Source organism: Priapulus caudatus, unplaced genomic scaffold (assembly GCF_000485595.1).
Source record: "Priapulus caudatus unplaced genomic scaffold, Priapulus_caudatus-5.0.1 Scaffold996, whole genome shotgun sequence".
Classification (NCBI taxonomy): Eukaryota; Metazoa; Priapulida; class Priapulimorpha; order Priapulimorphida; family Priapulidae; genus Priapulus; species Priapulus caudatus.
Genome location: NW_014578057.1, coordinates 50,187 through 66,156, shown reverse-complemented (window position 1 = coordinate 66,156; position 15,970 = coordinate 50,187). Strand labels below are relative to the sequence as shown.

The 15,970-nt window shown below is 45.4% G+C and overlaps 1 protein-coding gene across 2 annotated transcripts in view; it reads left to right on the top strand.

Annotated features, from left to right (window-relative positions):
• LOC106814882 (collagen type IV alpha-3-binding protein-like) overlaps positions 1 to 14,958 on the top strand; it is a 21,381-nt gene extending 6,423 nt beyond the window's left edge. The window contains exons 6-13 of one of the 2 annotated variants that reach the window (XM_014819255.1): positions 3,468 to 3,575; positions 4,061 to 4,147; positions 4,715 to 4,798; positions 5,753 to 5,851; positions 6,857 to 6,989; positions 10,016 to 10,233; positions 11,699 to 11,825; positions 12,696 to 14,958. In XM_014819255.1, coding sequence (XP_014674741.1) covers positions 3,468 to 3,575; positions 4,061 to 4,147; positions 4,715 to 4,798; positions 5,753 to 5,851; positions 6,857 to 6,989; positions 10,016 to 10,233; positions 11,699 to 11,825; positions 12,696 to 12,823 — 984 coding nt within the window. In that variant the 3' untranslated portion in view covers positions 12,824 to 14,958. Of the gene's footprint in view, positions 1 to 3,467; positions 3,576 to 4,060; positions 4,148 to 4,714; positions 4,799 to 5,752; positions 5,852 to 6,856; positions 6,990 to 10,015; positions 10,234 to 11,697; positions 11,826 to 12,695 lie in introns of both variants that reach the window. The other variant, XM_014819256.1, reaches the window with a different exon arrangement.
• The last annotated feature ends 1,012 nt before the right edge of the window (positions 14,959 to 15,970 follow it).

Here is a 15,970-nt window from a genome sequence, read left to right as displayed (position 1 = left end):
CGAAATGTGTTGATCCTCCCCGACATTGAAGAAATCTGTACGTACTCTGCCCGCCATCTTCGTCGAAAGTTTGGACGCCGCGCGGCGAAATCGGAATGTACATTTCAATCGATAACGTAACTGATACAGTAGCGCGCCGTGTGGGTGTAATTTGTTTATAAACAATTTAGTCTGACTGACTCTCTCTCTCTCTCTCTCTCTCTCTCTTTCTCTCTCTCTCGCCCCCTCTCTCCTCTCTCTCTCTCTCTCGTCTCTCTCTTCTTCTCTTCTCTCTCTCTCTCTCTCTCTCTCTCTCTCTTTCTCTTTCTCGCCTCCTCTCTCTCTTCCTCTCTCTCGCTCTCTCTCTCTGCAATAAAAAAAATGTTTGCTGAAACAGTTGCGTACACATCACCTTCAAGTCAAGTCATAGGTTGATATACATAAGGTGGCAGATTATTGGGTGCTGAACCTGATATTGTTAGTAATTATTGTATTATTGTCATAATCATCGTCACCATCATCTTCATCATCATCACCATCATCCTCATCATCATCTTCATCATCATCACCATCATCCTCATCATCAACAACATCATCATCACCATCATCCTCATCATCATCTTCATCATCATCACCATCATCCTCATCATCAACAACATCATCATCACCATCATCCTCATCATCAACAACATCATCATCACCATCATCCTCATCATCAACAACATCATCATCACCATCATCCTCATCATCAACAACATCATCATCACCATCATCCTCATCATCAACAACATCATCATCACCATCATCCTCATCATCAACAACATCCACATCACCGCTATCAATGTTATTGTTGTTGCTATTGTTGTGTTTATTATGTGAAGTCAGGTGGTTTAACAGCAGCAAGTGTAGAAAACACATGAGCACTGGAAGTATCTATTCTATTTATGAAACTCTGGTTGGTGTTAAATTAATGCCACTTTGCTGAAAACAGCAACCGATTTAGGAAAATTTTAATTACCTTATCATAATGCAGTGTGAAATGTATCAGGTGGCAAATATGGCTATCACAAATGATTAATAAGAGCAAATGCTGAGATAGCAATGAACCAGATGTGTAAATTCTAACCCCTACAGTAGCCTATACTAAGCTCCTATATTAATTAAAAGCTTGCGTGATTGATGTAGGGTCAGCAATTTATCTATTAATATTCCAGAAAAGGTATGTGGAATTCGAAAGTACATAAATGCATTCAACATTATGACAGCGATACCTTTATCACGATGCCTTACTCCGGTAAAATGTGGCTCCTCTACGTTTTCATCATCGAAGTCATCGATATCCAAGATGTCAGGAGCTATAAGAAAACACATAGGATAAATTAACATTCCGCACATAAAAATGACTGTACTATATATCACCCCGTCCAAAAACTAGGTTTGCTCATGACCACGTGAACTACACTCAATCATAGATACTGAACATATGTGACACACAACGTTTACATGTTGACTGAAGTATACATAGTAACATTAAACAAATAATCCAAGTCAAAAATGTATGAACAACGATTTCAGGAATAGTTTTGTTCTAAAATAATAATTATTAATTAATGCTATTCATATTGATAAATTTTAATCAATCAATTAAAATGCTATACTTTTTTTTACACAACAAGTGTAGGACTTGGGGTGAAAATCATTTCTAAGACTTCAACTGTCTGTGCCAGATATTGGACACTGCTATAACAAGAGCCGCAGAGCGTCTGGGCTCATCTGAGGTCTGTTGCTACGGTTATAAACGTAACATTTCAGTCGTGCGTAGTGACACCTTTGTTAGGCGCATTTATATGCAGATACAACTGAGGAAATGAATATGTGCGAGTGCATTAAAGCCGGTATCTAAAGGTTTTTACGTACAAAACAAGTGAATTCGAATCTTCAATTCTACCTCAACACTGCCCAACTCCCAAGTTAACTACATCTCCTGCTAGTTGAACAGCGATAATGCACCATGGAGATAAATCCTCATTCCCTACGACTTCCTTTAACCAAGATCCCTAGTCATTGCAGCTTTTCTGGGTTTATGTAGACAGTCTCTTTGCTAATCTCATGTGCGCGCGTGGGTCTCATGTATTTGTTGCGTGTTATAGGATGCACGCACGAGTCGCTGGCCATACACGCTTCGCACTCGATCGACTTCCGTGGCGAGGCGATCACGTTCAAGGCGACGACGGCGGGGATCCTCGAGACGCTCTCGTTCTGTATCGATCTCGTCGCGCAGCGGGAGGAACTGTGGCGACGAAGAGTGGAGAAGGTAGAGGACCGCGCTGCGTGGCGCGCGGACGACGCAGTCGTCGTAACCAACGATGTGTTCCTGTCGGCCGGTGTTGTGTTCCTGTCGGCCGGTGTTGTGTTCCTGTTGGCCAGTGTTGTGTTCCTGTCAGCTAGTGATGTGTTCCTGTTAGCTAATGATGTGTTCCTGTCAGCCAGTGATGTGTTTCTGTCGGCCGGTGTTGTGTTCCTGTCGGCCAGTGTTGTGTTTCTGTCGGCCAGTGTTGTGTTCCTGTTAGCTAATGATGTGTTCCTGTTAGCTAATGATGTGTTCCTGTCAGCCAGTGATGTGTTCCTGTCAGCCAGTCGTGTGTTCCTGTCAGCTAGTGATGTGTTCCTGTTAGCTAATGATGTGTTCCTGTCAGCCAGTGATGTGTTCCTGTCAGACAGTCGTGTGTTCCTGTCAGCTAGTGATGTGTTCCTGTTAGCTAATGATGTGTTCCTGTCAGCCAGTGATGTGTTCCTGTCAGACAGTGATTAACACTGCAACACTGCACTTGTAAGCATTATCACTGATTATGAGCAATGTTGTCTGAACGAATAGTGCGTTTCTACTAGCTACTTAGCTGTGTGAGATGGAGCCGATAGCTATAGTGTGTTGTGCCTGCTGAATAAATACATTTAGGTGTCTTGCATTAGCTAGAGTTATTTTTCTGATACGGTCGTCCCTACTTTTATCAGATTGGGAACCGTGAAAATGTTCCGATTAAGCAGTGAAAACATTTCAACGCCCATGGGCACACGTATTTGCACACAACACACACTGTAAAATACACACAACATACGATACACATGAGTTAAGCTCTAAAAATGTTTTGTAAGCTGATTATATTTAGAATCCGCTGAAAACTCGAGAATTGGCAGTTTGTTTTTAAGTTTAAGATTGTTTGACAACATTCTCTCAAGAATGAAGGTTGTTCTGCAGAAAATATCTTGTTTAACTGAAATCCTGTCCTCTTTGTCCTGTTAAAATGCGTAATGATTGTTTTTCTAAGACAAACAAACCTGTTTCAAATATTGTTTGCCATTTAAGCGAAGCACCCGTTTACCCAAGTCCTATACAAGTAGAAATTAATTGTGCTCACAGTATATATTACATCTGGAAAGTCAAAATCAATTACAAATTTTTATTGTAATGCATCTTCATGTCTATTTAGGAGGTGGATAGGAGAAAGAAAGCAGAGGAACTCTACAAGCAAGCACATGAAAAGCTAGATGAAGCGAAAAACACGAGGCCGATAGTTCTCGGTGGTCCTGACTACGAGGTATGGTTTCATCGTGGTCTATTATAGTCGGAATGTATATGGCCATGATAATTACACAGGCCTTATGAAATGAATACGTGTCACGTGACTTAATGCGCGCTGAAGAACTTTGTCCTCGCCTTCATCGATTTATGCTGGTTGTGTAACTTTATTGCTTCCTCATCAGTTTATGCTTGCTGAGTAACTCCATCCTTCTGACAAAATTTATGCACTGGGTACGACTTCATTCTTTCCTTGTGGCGTTATCCCTCCTCTGCTTCCTATAACTGCCCCTGCCCTGTCACTTTATCCCCATGGCGTAACTCTGTCTCTGCCTCATGGCTAATTACCTACTTCATGACTTTGTCCCTGCTGCTACAAGACACTATCCCTGCCTGCACTGCGTGGCTGTATTCCCGCCGTCCTGAAAAGCTAAGCTGCTAAGTTACTAAGCATGTATGAATGGGTCAGTCGAGGCATGAAGGGTATGCTGCTGCACGTTGCAGGAGGGACCGTACTGTGCAATAGGAGAGGATGAATTCTTTGATGCAATCGATGCGGCTTTAGACAAGCAGGACAAGGAAGATGAACTCGTAAGTTAAATCTTTCCAACGTCTTAGTCACACTCGTCAGATGTTAAGATCATTGATGACAATGGCTGAATCAAATGAGGAGGATTATATCTTCCATTATGGTGTTCCATTTCCGTGTCCTCATTCAGTGAGAGACTCAAGAGGATTTTTTCTGCAACTAACTGCTTTTTCTATTAATTTGGTTTACGAGAAAATACTTATATTTGCTAATGCCAGAGGTGAAAATAAAAGATAAATTTACCATGGTCAATGACCCACAATAACGTCGTCTAAATAAATGTAAAACTGAACCATTTGTGTTTTGTATAGCAGCTCCTGTCATGCTTTAAATAGTAACAAAACAGTATACTTCATTTTAATTTGCAGGTAGGTATTTTTTTAGTCGGTGTCAATGAAAGATCACTTGAGGCCATTTAATTTTGATTTTCATTTATATTTTGCTTCATTGGCGGTTACATAAACCACGATATTAAGCGTAAAGAAGCTTGATGCACAACTTTTCTTTCTCGAACGACTACGCGTCACACATTATGTGATACTTATGACAGCTTTCTCTATCCACATTAGTTGCTGCGACACAGAAACGTGGTCGCACTTCCGTCAGCACCACCACCTCTGCCAATGCCATCGAAAACCAGATTGACTCCAGAGGTATGTGCGACAAGAGAACAGTAAAGGATTTTCAGGGTTGCTGATGCTTCCCCATGCTCACTATAGCAGCTGGTTTTGTGTAAATAATTGCTTTCATTCTTGTTGGCTTGGATTCAGTGGCTGCCACGTGTATTTTATCGTAGCTTGTTCAACGAATGACATACAGTAAAAACCCGCGTATAAGAACATAGATTTTAAGAACATGTTAGGCTAAAATTTCCCATTTAGACCCCTTTACATAAGAACCTGTTTTAGGCTAAGATTTTAAAGTAGGTTCTTAATTTTCCATGTTTTTTTCCCATTTTTTTCTCCTCCATTTTTTGGCATGTTGTTTTATTTCCTTGGATACATACTGTATCATACAGTATGGTAAGCACTGAAAAACTTACACTGTAGCCCATCATGGGTATTAATTAGCAAAAATTGCAGTCCTTGTAAGAAAATTTTAACACAATTTGAATCAAGTATAAGCTTATACATATTAAAAGTAGAAACAATTAAGAACCTATTTAAGAACCTTTTGAGCCTAATTTTTCAGTAAGCACCATTTATATAAGAACCTATTGAGGCTAACTTGGAAAAATCTATGTTCTTATACGCGGGTTTTTACTGTACTCGCTTGCGTATTGTTGAAGAACGGAAACATTTGTTAAACCAGGTAATTCTATAATCGCGTAAATGGAGAACATCAGAGCATCTCGCGCAAGCAAGCACATTGTGTTACATTAGAGACACAAGGGTCGTAAATTACAAAGACGGCGGCAGACATTGTTGTTGGATTCACTAATGTGTGGCTGGCTTTTTTTAAACCATACCATAGTTGCTGGGCATGGCATTTGATGAACGAATATTTTTTCGTTTTTATTCAGCGAAAATCTTTTAAAGGAGGCTTCTTGTGATGTGTATGGCTGTTGTGAGTATGCAATGTTTGTAATTGCAAATGCATGTTAACAGATTGATAAGATGGTGGCTGAGCACATCAATCTGCTCAGAGCTGGCTGTGGACTCAACAAGGGAAACTGGGAATGCATAGCAGACGACGGTGGAATGAAGGTATGATCCTCTGGCACTTTGCCTACTAACGCTGAGAGGGTCTATGTCCCCTGGGGTACTGCCGGAGCGTACCCTGGGTACGATCCGGTATACCGGAACGAACCCTGGTACTATCTAATATGCCGGACCGTACCTCGCCTACTCCACTAACGAGTCTAGGGAGTCGCCTACTCCCTAACCCTAACCCTAACCCTAATCCTAACCCTAACCCTAACCCTAATCCTAACCCTAATCCTAACCCTAACCCTAACCCTAATCCTAACCCGAACCCTAACCCTAATCCTAACCCTAACCCTAACCCTAATCCTAACCCTAACCATATCAAATAGTGACCAGGGTTACGCACCGGTATACCGGACCGTACCCAGGGTACGTTCCGGCAGTACCCTGGGGGACATAGACCCTATGAGCCCTACTAACTCAACATGACGCCACGCTAGCTTGTTAAGAAACGTGGAAGGAAAAGAAAATCCGCTCTGATTGTTGAGTAATCATCAGGACGTCTGCAGTTTGTTGAGCCACGTTGAAGAAAATGAATATCCTCTTTCATTATGAAATAATTATCACCACTTCTGCAGTTTGTTAAGCAATATAAACAGAAAAGTGTATCCCCTTTGATAATGAGGTATGAGTATATTGAGTCATCACCACGACTGCAGTTTCATTTAGATACGCTGTCACGGTTATATAGGTAAGCCTTATATGCCATCTGGTAGTACTACCTCTCTGGTACATTTGTACTGTAGCACTCTAGTACATTGGCCCTCTAGCAGTCTAGCCAGTTAATGAATTAGCACTCTAGCAATCTAGCACTCTAATACATCAGCTTACTAGCAATCCACCACTCTAATACATTAGATCACTAGCAGTCTAACATTAGTACATTACTCTCTAGCAATCTAGTATATGCTAGTACATTAGCATGCTAGCCATCGAGTACACTATAATCTTTATGCTGGCGTAGGTGTGTGTATTGAGCCTGCTGTCTTACTCACTGTACGACAGGTGTATAGGCTGGAGTTGGAAGAGGATGGTCTTGTATTGGACCCTCTCAGAGCAGTACAGACAGTACAAGGTGTCACCGCTCATGAGCTTTGCCACTACTTCTACGACCCCAGCATCAGAATGGACTGGGATCGTAAGTCGTCTGCGTGTAAACGGTGTTCATTCATTCATTTTGTTGTTTTGTGTATACATAGTAGAACCTGTTGCAAAGATTGCATTCAGATAGAGTGGCACGCGCTTTGTTGATTCGTCTGTGGTTATATTCTGCTTGAGGTAATGTTAGTTGTTACCGCGCACTTGAGTTATAGCGCTGGTTTTTATGTAATTACCATCGTGTAATAGAATTAGCTAGTGTTCGTTCCTATGGTACCACCAGGCAATTAGGTTAGCACTAGCTATTGCTTCTGCTCTAACTATCGTTTTCTCGAAGTAACTTTAGTTTCCCTTCGACCATCATTTGCTTGATATAACATTGACTTACACGTCATTCACCTGTTTCCCTGGCATGATTTGGAGGCATCGCTATCAATTTGGTGTCACGATATCACATTCTAAAAACACAGCCTAGTGATGAAGTGCTGCAAACTCGATATTTGTGTGTGTATGCGTGCATGTACATGTACAAACAAGCTGAGCTGACCTATGAAGCAACAATATCCACAGGGGGGGGGAGCATTTTTGCCAGGCAGATGGGTCAATTATCGTGTGCTTGATGTACCGCCAGCTGTGATGTATATACTCTGTATGTGATGCACCAATAATAATATACAGTGTGTGCTAATAATAACAACTGTGCGCGTTTCACGTCCAGTTTGTGGTTATCTAAGTAAGTGTCACGATAGTTAGCTAACCCTAACCACCGTGTCTGTTTGCGTGTGTGTGCGCGTGTGTGCAGTGACGCTGACCCTAACCACCGTGTTTGTTTGCGCGCGTGTGCAGTGACGCTGACCCTAACCACCGTGTGTTTGTTTGCGCGCGTGTGCAGTGACGCTGACCCTAACCACCGTGTGTTTGTTTGCGCGCGTGTGCAGTGACGCTGACCCTAACGCCACGTGTTGTGTTTGTCGTTGCGCGTATGTGTGCAGTGACGGCTGGACCGCTAACCACCGCATGTGCTGGTGTTTGCGCCGTGTGCGGTGACGCTGAGCCTACCAATGTGTTTGTTTGTTTTTAGCGCCCGCGCGCGTGCAGTGACTGCTGACGCCTAACCACCGTGTTTGTTTGTATTGCGCGCGTTCGTGCAGTGCACGCCTGACGCGCTAACCACCGTGTTTGTTTGTTTTCGCGCGTTGCAAGTACGCTGACCCTAACACCGTGTGTTGTTTGCGCACGTGTGCAGCATGACGCTGACTAACCACCGTGTGGTTGTTTGCGCGCTCGTGTGCAGTGACGCTGACCTAACCGGACCGTGTGGTTTGTTTGCGTCGCTGTGCGGTGACACTGGGACGCTTAAGCCACCGTGTGTGTTGTTTGTGCGCCCGTGTGCAGCTGACGCTTGACCTAACCACCGTGTTTGTTGTTTTCGCGCGTGTGCAGCTGATGCGTGACCGCTAACCACCGTGTGTTTGTTTTGCGCCGCGTGTGTGCAGATGACGCTGACCCTAACCACCGTGTTTCGTTTGTTTTGCGCGCTCGTGTGCAGTGACGCTGCCCCTGCTCCCCTCTACTACTCCTCCTCCCCTCTTCCCTCTCCTCTCCTTTACTCCCCCTTCCCCTCCCTCCTCTCTCCTTCCCCCCCTCTCCCTCCTCCTCCGCCCTCCGTCTCCGCTCCTCTCTTCTCGTCTCTCCCCCCTCCCCTCTCCTCCGCTTCTCCTCGCTCTGCCCCGCCCTTCCCCCCCTCCTCCCTCCTCCTCCCTCTCCCTCCCCTCCTCCCCGTCCCCTACCCGCACCCTCTCTGCCCGCTCCCCCCCCTAACAACGTGTTGTTTGTTCGCGCGCGTGTGCATGACGCTTGACCGCTACCACCGTGTGTTTGTTTGTGCGCGGCTGCAGTGACGCGACCCCTAACCATCGTGTGTTTGTTTACGCGATGTAGTGTGCAGTGACGCTTGCACCGCTAACCGTCGGTGTTTGTTTTGTGCGCGTTGCAAGTACGCTGACCCTAACCACCGTCGTTTTTTTTGCTAGCGGTGTGCAGTGAACGCTGACCCTAACCACCGTGCTGTTTGTTTACCGGCGGCGTGTGCTGTGCAGTGACGCTAGACCTAACCGTCGTGTTTGGCTTTGCTGCGCGTGTGCAAGTGACGCTGACCCTAACACCGTGTTTGTTTGGCGCGCCGCGTGTGCAGTGACGCGTGACCCTAACCAACCGGTGTGTTTGTTTACGCGGCCGTGTGTGTGCATGTGACGCGGTCTGGACCCTAGAACCGTCGTGTTTGAGTTTTGCGCGCGTGTTGCAGTGACGCTGACCGCTTAACCATCGTGTGGTTTGTTTACTGCGCCGTGTGTGGGCAGGTGAGCGTGACCGCTAACCACCGTGTGTTTTGTTGCGCGTGCTAGTGGCAGTGACGCTGACCCTAACCCACCCGTGCTTTCGTTTGTATTTGGGGTCTCTGCGCCGTGTGCCGTGACGCTGCACCGCCTAACCACCGTGTGTTTGTCTTCGTGCGCGCGTGGTGCAGTGACGCTGACCCCTAACCACCGTGTGTTTGTTTCGCGCGTGTGCAGTGACGCTGACGCCTAACGACCGCGTCGTGTTGTGTGTGCGCGTCCGTGCTGCAGGTGACGCTGACCCTACCACCGTGTGTTTGTTTGCGCCGTGTGGTGCCAGCTGACGCTGACCCTAACCACCGTGTGTTTCCTCTCTCTCCCGCCGACGTTTGCGCAGCGTGTTGCAGTGACGCTGACCCTAACCACCGTGTCTCGCTTTGTTGCCGCCGTGTGCAGTGACGCCTGACCCTAACCACCGTGTGTTTGTTTTGCGCGTCGGTGTGTGCAGTGACGCTTACCCTAACCACCGTGTGTTTGTTTGGCGCTCGGTGTGCAGTGACGCTGACCCTACCACCGCTGTTTGTTTGTTTGCGCGGAGCTCCTCCCGGGTGTGCAGGAAACTGACGGCTGACCCTAACCACCCGATGTCTGTTGTTTGCGGCGTGTGCAGTTGCACTGCTGACCCCTAACCACCGTGTCTGTTTGTTTTGCGCGCGTCCTCGTGTGGCAGTGACACTGCGACTCGTCGCGTGTCGATCGAGACGCTCTCGCCCGACACCAGCATCACCCACCAGGCCCTGCACCGGCGCGTGCTGCGCCATCGACGTCGCCGCTGCCGACTCGCTCTTCTGGTCACAGATCCGGCAGGTGAGGGACGAGGAGGACGAGGAGGCGCAGCCGATCTGGACTGCGTCGTCAACTACTCGACCGAGCCATCCCAGCTGTCCGCGTGAGTGGCGCCCTCTGGCGTGCCCGCGCGCGTATCCTCTGCTGGCGGGTCAGTCAGCAGTAGTACGTGTGTGCTGCGTTAGAAGCGATTCGCAGGTGGAAACAGCGGAAAAAATTTATTTTTCGGGGGCTACTTTTCAAGCTCGCGTGCATGAAAATAGCACTCTAAAATTTGGTTTGCATTGAACTCTATGCAAATTTACGGGGGCTGTTTTTGGCATTTCGGGGGCTAAATCGCCCCGAGCCCCCGTGTATTTTTTTCACTGGTGGGAAACCTGACAGGGGCTACGACGTGAACGCGTCTGTGGCCGCACCGTGTCAGGTCCTGTGTGATGCGGTGGCCAGGACGAGTGTAGTGTAGTGACCCGAGAAGAAGAAGGCTGGCGGGGGATGGGCGATTCCCTGGACTAGTCACTAGTGTGGCTTCAGTTGGTTTGTTGAGATCGCATATGACTGGTTTTGCCTGGGACGGTGTAGGCTTGTGTGGTGGCATGTGGTTCCCCGAAGAGATTTTGTAATTTTGCCGCAGAAATGTTTGCCGGCAATATGAGCAGTGTCTCGCCTCGTATGGGGAAGGTCGGGGGTTCAACTCCCGGCCGGTTCATACCAAAGACTTGAAAAATGGTACACACGGCTTCTCTGCTTAGCATTCAGCAAATAGAGATAGTGTGGCAAGTTAACTCGCAGTGCTACCAGTGGACTAACCCCCTACTGTAGCATTTACTGTGAAAGCTGAGCTGCGGGGCCTCAGGGTTACTGAAACGGAGATAGGCACCGCCCTATGCGCCTGTAGCCATGCGCTATGCGTACGAAGGCGCGGGAAGGATATATTTTATTAATATGAGCAGTAGGTGTGCTGTGAGTTTGTACGGCTTTTAACGTTTAGAGATACAAATAGGGAGCGTCATGCAGTGCGAGTATCAGTGAAAAAAATACACGGGGGCTCGGGGCGATTTAGCCCCCGAAATGCCAAAAAGAGCCTCGGAAATGCCAAAAAGAGCCCCCGGAAATTTGCATAGAGTTCAATGAAAACCAAATTTTAGAGTGCTATTTTAATCCACGCGAGCTTGAAAAGTAGCCTCCGAAAAATAAATTATATTTTTTTCCCTGGCGAGCATGTAATGCACTGTTAGCACCAGTAGTACGGCAAGCAAAGCATGGCAATCACCACTCAATTTCAGTTGCATTTACGCTCCAATTATGCTTCTATTATTATATTACTTTCACATTGCAGTACTACTATTCACATCCTATATAGATAGATCTATTTCTATTACATGAAAAATTTTCATGTGTGTAGGTTCTGTGGCTTACACTTCTCTGTACGTACACCAAGTATGTCACCAAGTATCAATCTACTACAGTCAATGTACAACGAATGGCAATGTAAAATACCAGTATGGAACAATGGTACTACTGTCTATCGAGTGTTGCCACGTGCACTCATTCTTGTTCTTCTCGTTAGGTTGTAAAGTGTGTGCGCATCCACCTGAATGTGGCGTTCATCTGTCAGACGATGATCGATCCGCCGTCAGAGGTTGAGCAGCTGACGAGAGATCACATCCGCACCCGCATCACCTACACAGCCGACGGTAGGAGGGCTTCTCGTGTCTGCGCGTCCCCTCTCTCGCGCTTACACTGTAATATTGTACCGTGTTGTGTATACTTGTGAATCACAAGTATAATCACTGCCTATCTTCTGTTGTTCCAGTCTTCCCCTATGTGGTGCCTGCCTCCTCCCCCAATGTGGTTCCTGCATATTCCCTATGTTTTTGATCTGCCGCTTCTCTATGTGGTTCCTACCTATCCTGTATTTCACTCTTATGTGACTGTTGCATCCCTGCATTACATCCATGTGTTTCTAGCATCTCCATCCCTGCACTACATCTGTGTAACCTCTGCATGTCTCTCTATGACAAATAGGAAGGCCTCCTACATACTCATTTATAGCTTGATAGTGTATAGCAGTGTGTTTGTTGTACAGTCCGACCTCCTTTATCCGGCCATCCGTTATCCGGAAATCTCTATTAACCGGCCGCGATCTCGCAGTGTATGTTCTCTGTTTTTCATTCATTTCCACCTAAAAATCTCGCTCAAAACTCGCGCGATGTACCAACCGTACGTGTGTTTGCGTGTGTGTGCGCGTGCACATGTGTGCGTGTGTGTGTTGTCAGCTCGTGTTCGCTATGCCTCCGGTAAAATTTCTTTTTTATTTTATTTTATTTCCATTTCATATAAAGCATAAGACACGACAGTTTGTTACAAATAATCATAGCAACGAGTAAATACATTATCACATGCATAAACCCTACTGAACTGCATAGAAATGCTGTGTTTGAGCATAACTCTCATATCCGGCCAAATCCCATATCCGGATGGGTGCCGGTCCCGACGTGGCCGAATAAAGGAGGTCGGATAATGAGCTGCACTTGAAATAATAATGTGTTACTGTTCGATTGCAGTTAACCCTGGAGGCTGGGCACCGGCCACCGTCATCAGGGCTGTCTACAAGCGCGAGTATCCGCGGTTTGTCAAGCGCTTCTCACAGTTTGTCAAGGACGTGACAGCCAACAAACCGATTCTTTTCTGAAAGGCGATGCACCTGACCAAAGACATCGTTGACACCTGCTGCCATCTTGTGGAACGTAAATGTGATAGTCTTGTTGCTCGGATGATGAGGTTTTACTCTTTACTAGTTCCAGTGTTTTAGCGCTTTTTGAGTGGTTTTTATTTGACAGCAGGAGAGAAAGCAACCATCTTTATTGTGCTCATTAGTAGAGATGTTCGAAAGGAAGGTTGTGCCTTTGAGTCGAGAAAATGAAAGAGTAGAAAGGATCAGCTAGGTAGGCAGCTAGCTATGGGAATGTAGGTTTATGTACATAGATTGGGTCTGCCTCTGTACGATCGTTTGCTTACAGTGAGTTATATTCCTATTGGTTCACTTACATATTATCTATCAGATGAGAGAAATGTTGAGAGCACAGGAATTCCCCAACTGCAGCTAGGATTCTTACAACGTGTGTAAAATAGCTCCTATCTCAGTGTAGCTGTCTATCTGTTGTCGTTTGCAGGTACTGTGGTTTTCTGAATATAATATTACACAAACACAAAGTGTTGGGCCTATAAACAGTATGTATGTGTACACCGTATATATATATATATATATATTATACACAGTATTTATCATAATGTGCAAAGATGATGGCTAGTGTGCTTACCTATACCCTCAGCTTCGAGTACTCTAGTCACAAACTAAATGGTGATGCTGTTTCACAGTACTATAAGCTGCAAGGGTGAAGGTATGCTGTAAGGGGCACAGATCCTATAATCATTCATGAGAATGAGGTGTCTTTCGCACATGAACCAATAAGCTCTGGTGTTCGACAGAGGAAATGTAGTTCGCGGAACCAGAGCATTTGGTGGTTTCCAGAGCATTTTATTTCAAGGAAACTGCAAAGTTTAGTTTTATCACTGTAATTTTTGTAGGAACATATTCGGATAACATGAAAATTCATCATGACCTGCTCACTCTGACACCAGGTTGCGCTGCAGTATAGTGTTGTAGACTGAAAAATGCTGCTACACGAAATTATGCACTCAGTTAGAGTCACTCTATTTGCTATGAGGCTAAAGCATTAACCTGAGACTACTGCACGTTGGACCCCAGTTATCTGGTACCCTCTGAACCAGGTCAGTACCAGACGACTGAAAATTCCTTTACCACTGAAGGTCAGATAAATATCACGAAAAATATCAATACCACACCACCTCTTTGCCTTTGAACTGCAATATTGAAGGGTAATTATAAATGATAGCCAAAAATAAACACAGACCAGTGGGAGTAACGATCGCACATGTAAACAATGTTTGTTTATATGTCACGGGGAATGGTGGTGCCACCGAGTGGCAGCTCCACAAACTAAAGACTGCCAGTTTGAATTTATGCTGGATCGCTGAAGGTTACCGACTATCAGGTGCCGGATTGACGCGGTCCGGTCTATATGTACATATATATATATACAGGTGGATGAAAAAAAGCGATTATTAATTTCTGTGTCGGCGACAAGCAAAGCATAATCAGAGCTAGGCATAATCAAGTGTAGTAGTAGTAGGTCTAAGCATTGTCATTCAAGTGTTTGTCATGACAGTGGTTCGTATGTGAACTTTCGTACAGGTCTATATGTGACGAAACAGTGGTTGCAGCAGTTGTTACCATTGTGAGCTCTTCTTCCTGGTATGTCACATCAGGTTATTCAGTGGCAAAGCCATGCTCGCCTGGAAGTTGACTGTAACCCTCGATATGTCAGACAAAGATGTCGTTGCCGAAAGTGCATTCTAAATGCTCCTGGTAAATCCTGGCGATCGCTACGATAAATTATAGACATAAGGGACGATTTCTTATTCCATATGATTATACGCGTGGTGGTCGTGTTGCAAAATTTGTGATATAGTTGGTATCATTCCCGCGGATGCACTTATGCAAAGCAGGGGTCGGTTGCTATTCTATGTGATTCACGTCCAGTTCGTACTGGTGGCACCACAGATTCCAGGGTGTACACGCAAACAATAACGTTTCATTGGCGCATTTCAGAAGAGGTGATATTTAACGTGATTGTATCATTCATCAAACGAATACCAAAATGTGTGAATTGTGTAGCGTATAGAAGGAGATAATAGCACTTGCATATTTGCTGTTTTAATACAGATTTGTTATTTACCAAGTTATCATTTTCAAGTGATATATTTATATGCAGATTTGTGTTTTGCTGTTGCCTGTGCTCGGCATGTTAGTAGTTATGCCACCTGACCACACTGTCTCAATAGCAGTGACCACACTGTCTCAATAGCCGTGACCCTACCTTATGACTGTTTGTGACCCCACTGTATCACAGTTTGTGAACCCCACCTCAATAGTCGTGACCCCACCATAGCACTGTTTGTGACCCCACCGTGACACCACCGTAGCACTGTTTGTGACCCCACCTCAGACGTTGTGGCCGACCCCACCTCAGTAGTCGTGACACCACCTCAGACGTCGTGACCCTACCGTCTCAATAGCCCGTGAACCCACCGTCATTGTAGCCATGAACCCACCTCACTATCTGTAACCCCACCGTATAAATAGGTTACAACTCCCACCACTGTCTCAATATTCGTGCCTCCATTGTCGCAATGCTTGTTTTTCTGCCATGCAACACCATCTCGATGATGTATCAGAGATGAATCGCCACAAAATCTATCATGGCTCATAGCAGGCAGTGGGTGTCATTCGCTTGCTGCCGTTTAGCGCTGCGCCATTTTTCCCGTTACAACTATTGTCACTTTGCGGTGCCTGTCGGCTCTACTGCTGAGATATTCGTGTCTGTCTTCCATCACATGGCCCTCGGTAACCTGGTATCATCACAACAGTATTATTGCAACGGATATTATCAGGAGTTAATAAAGACAAAGGTTTGTCTTTATTAACTCCTGATATTATCTGTAACGACAAGCTTGGTTACAATATGGTAGTGAGTGTGGGATGCTCGGATTTCGATTCAAGTGTATGTGGTAGTCGAATTTGGCCATTTATAGCGTTCGTGTGATTTTATAGTTGCGGTACCCGTTATATTATGACAAAAGAGGATAATACTTATAAACTAGAGCACTCGGAAAGCGCAGACCTCCGCCAAGGCAGCTCAATTCTCTCACTGAAATTTTTTATTAATTAATTGGATCCGGATCACCACCAAAATGT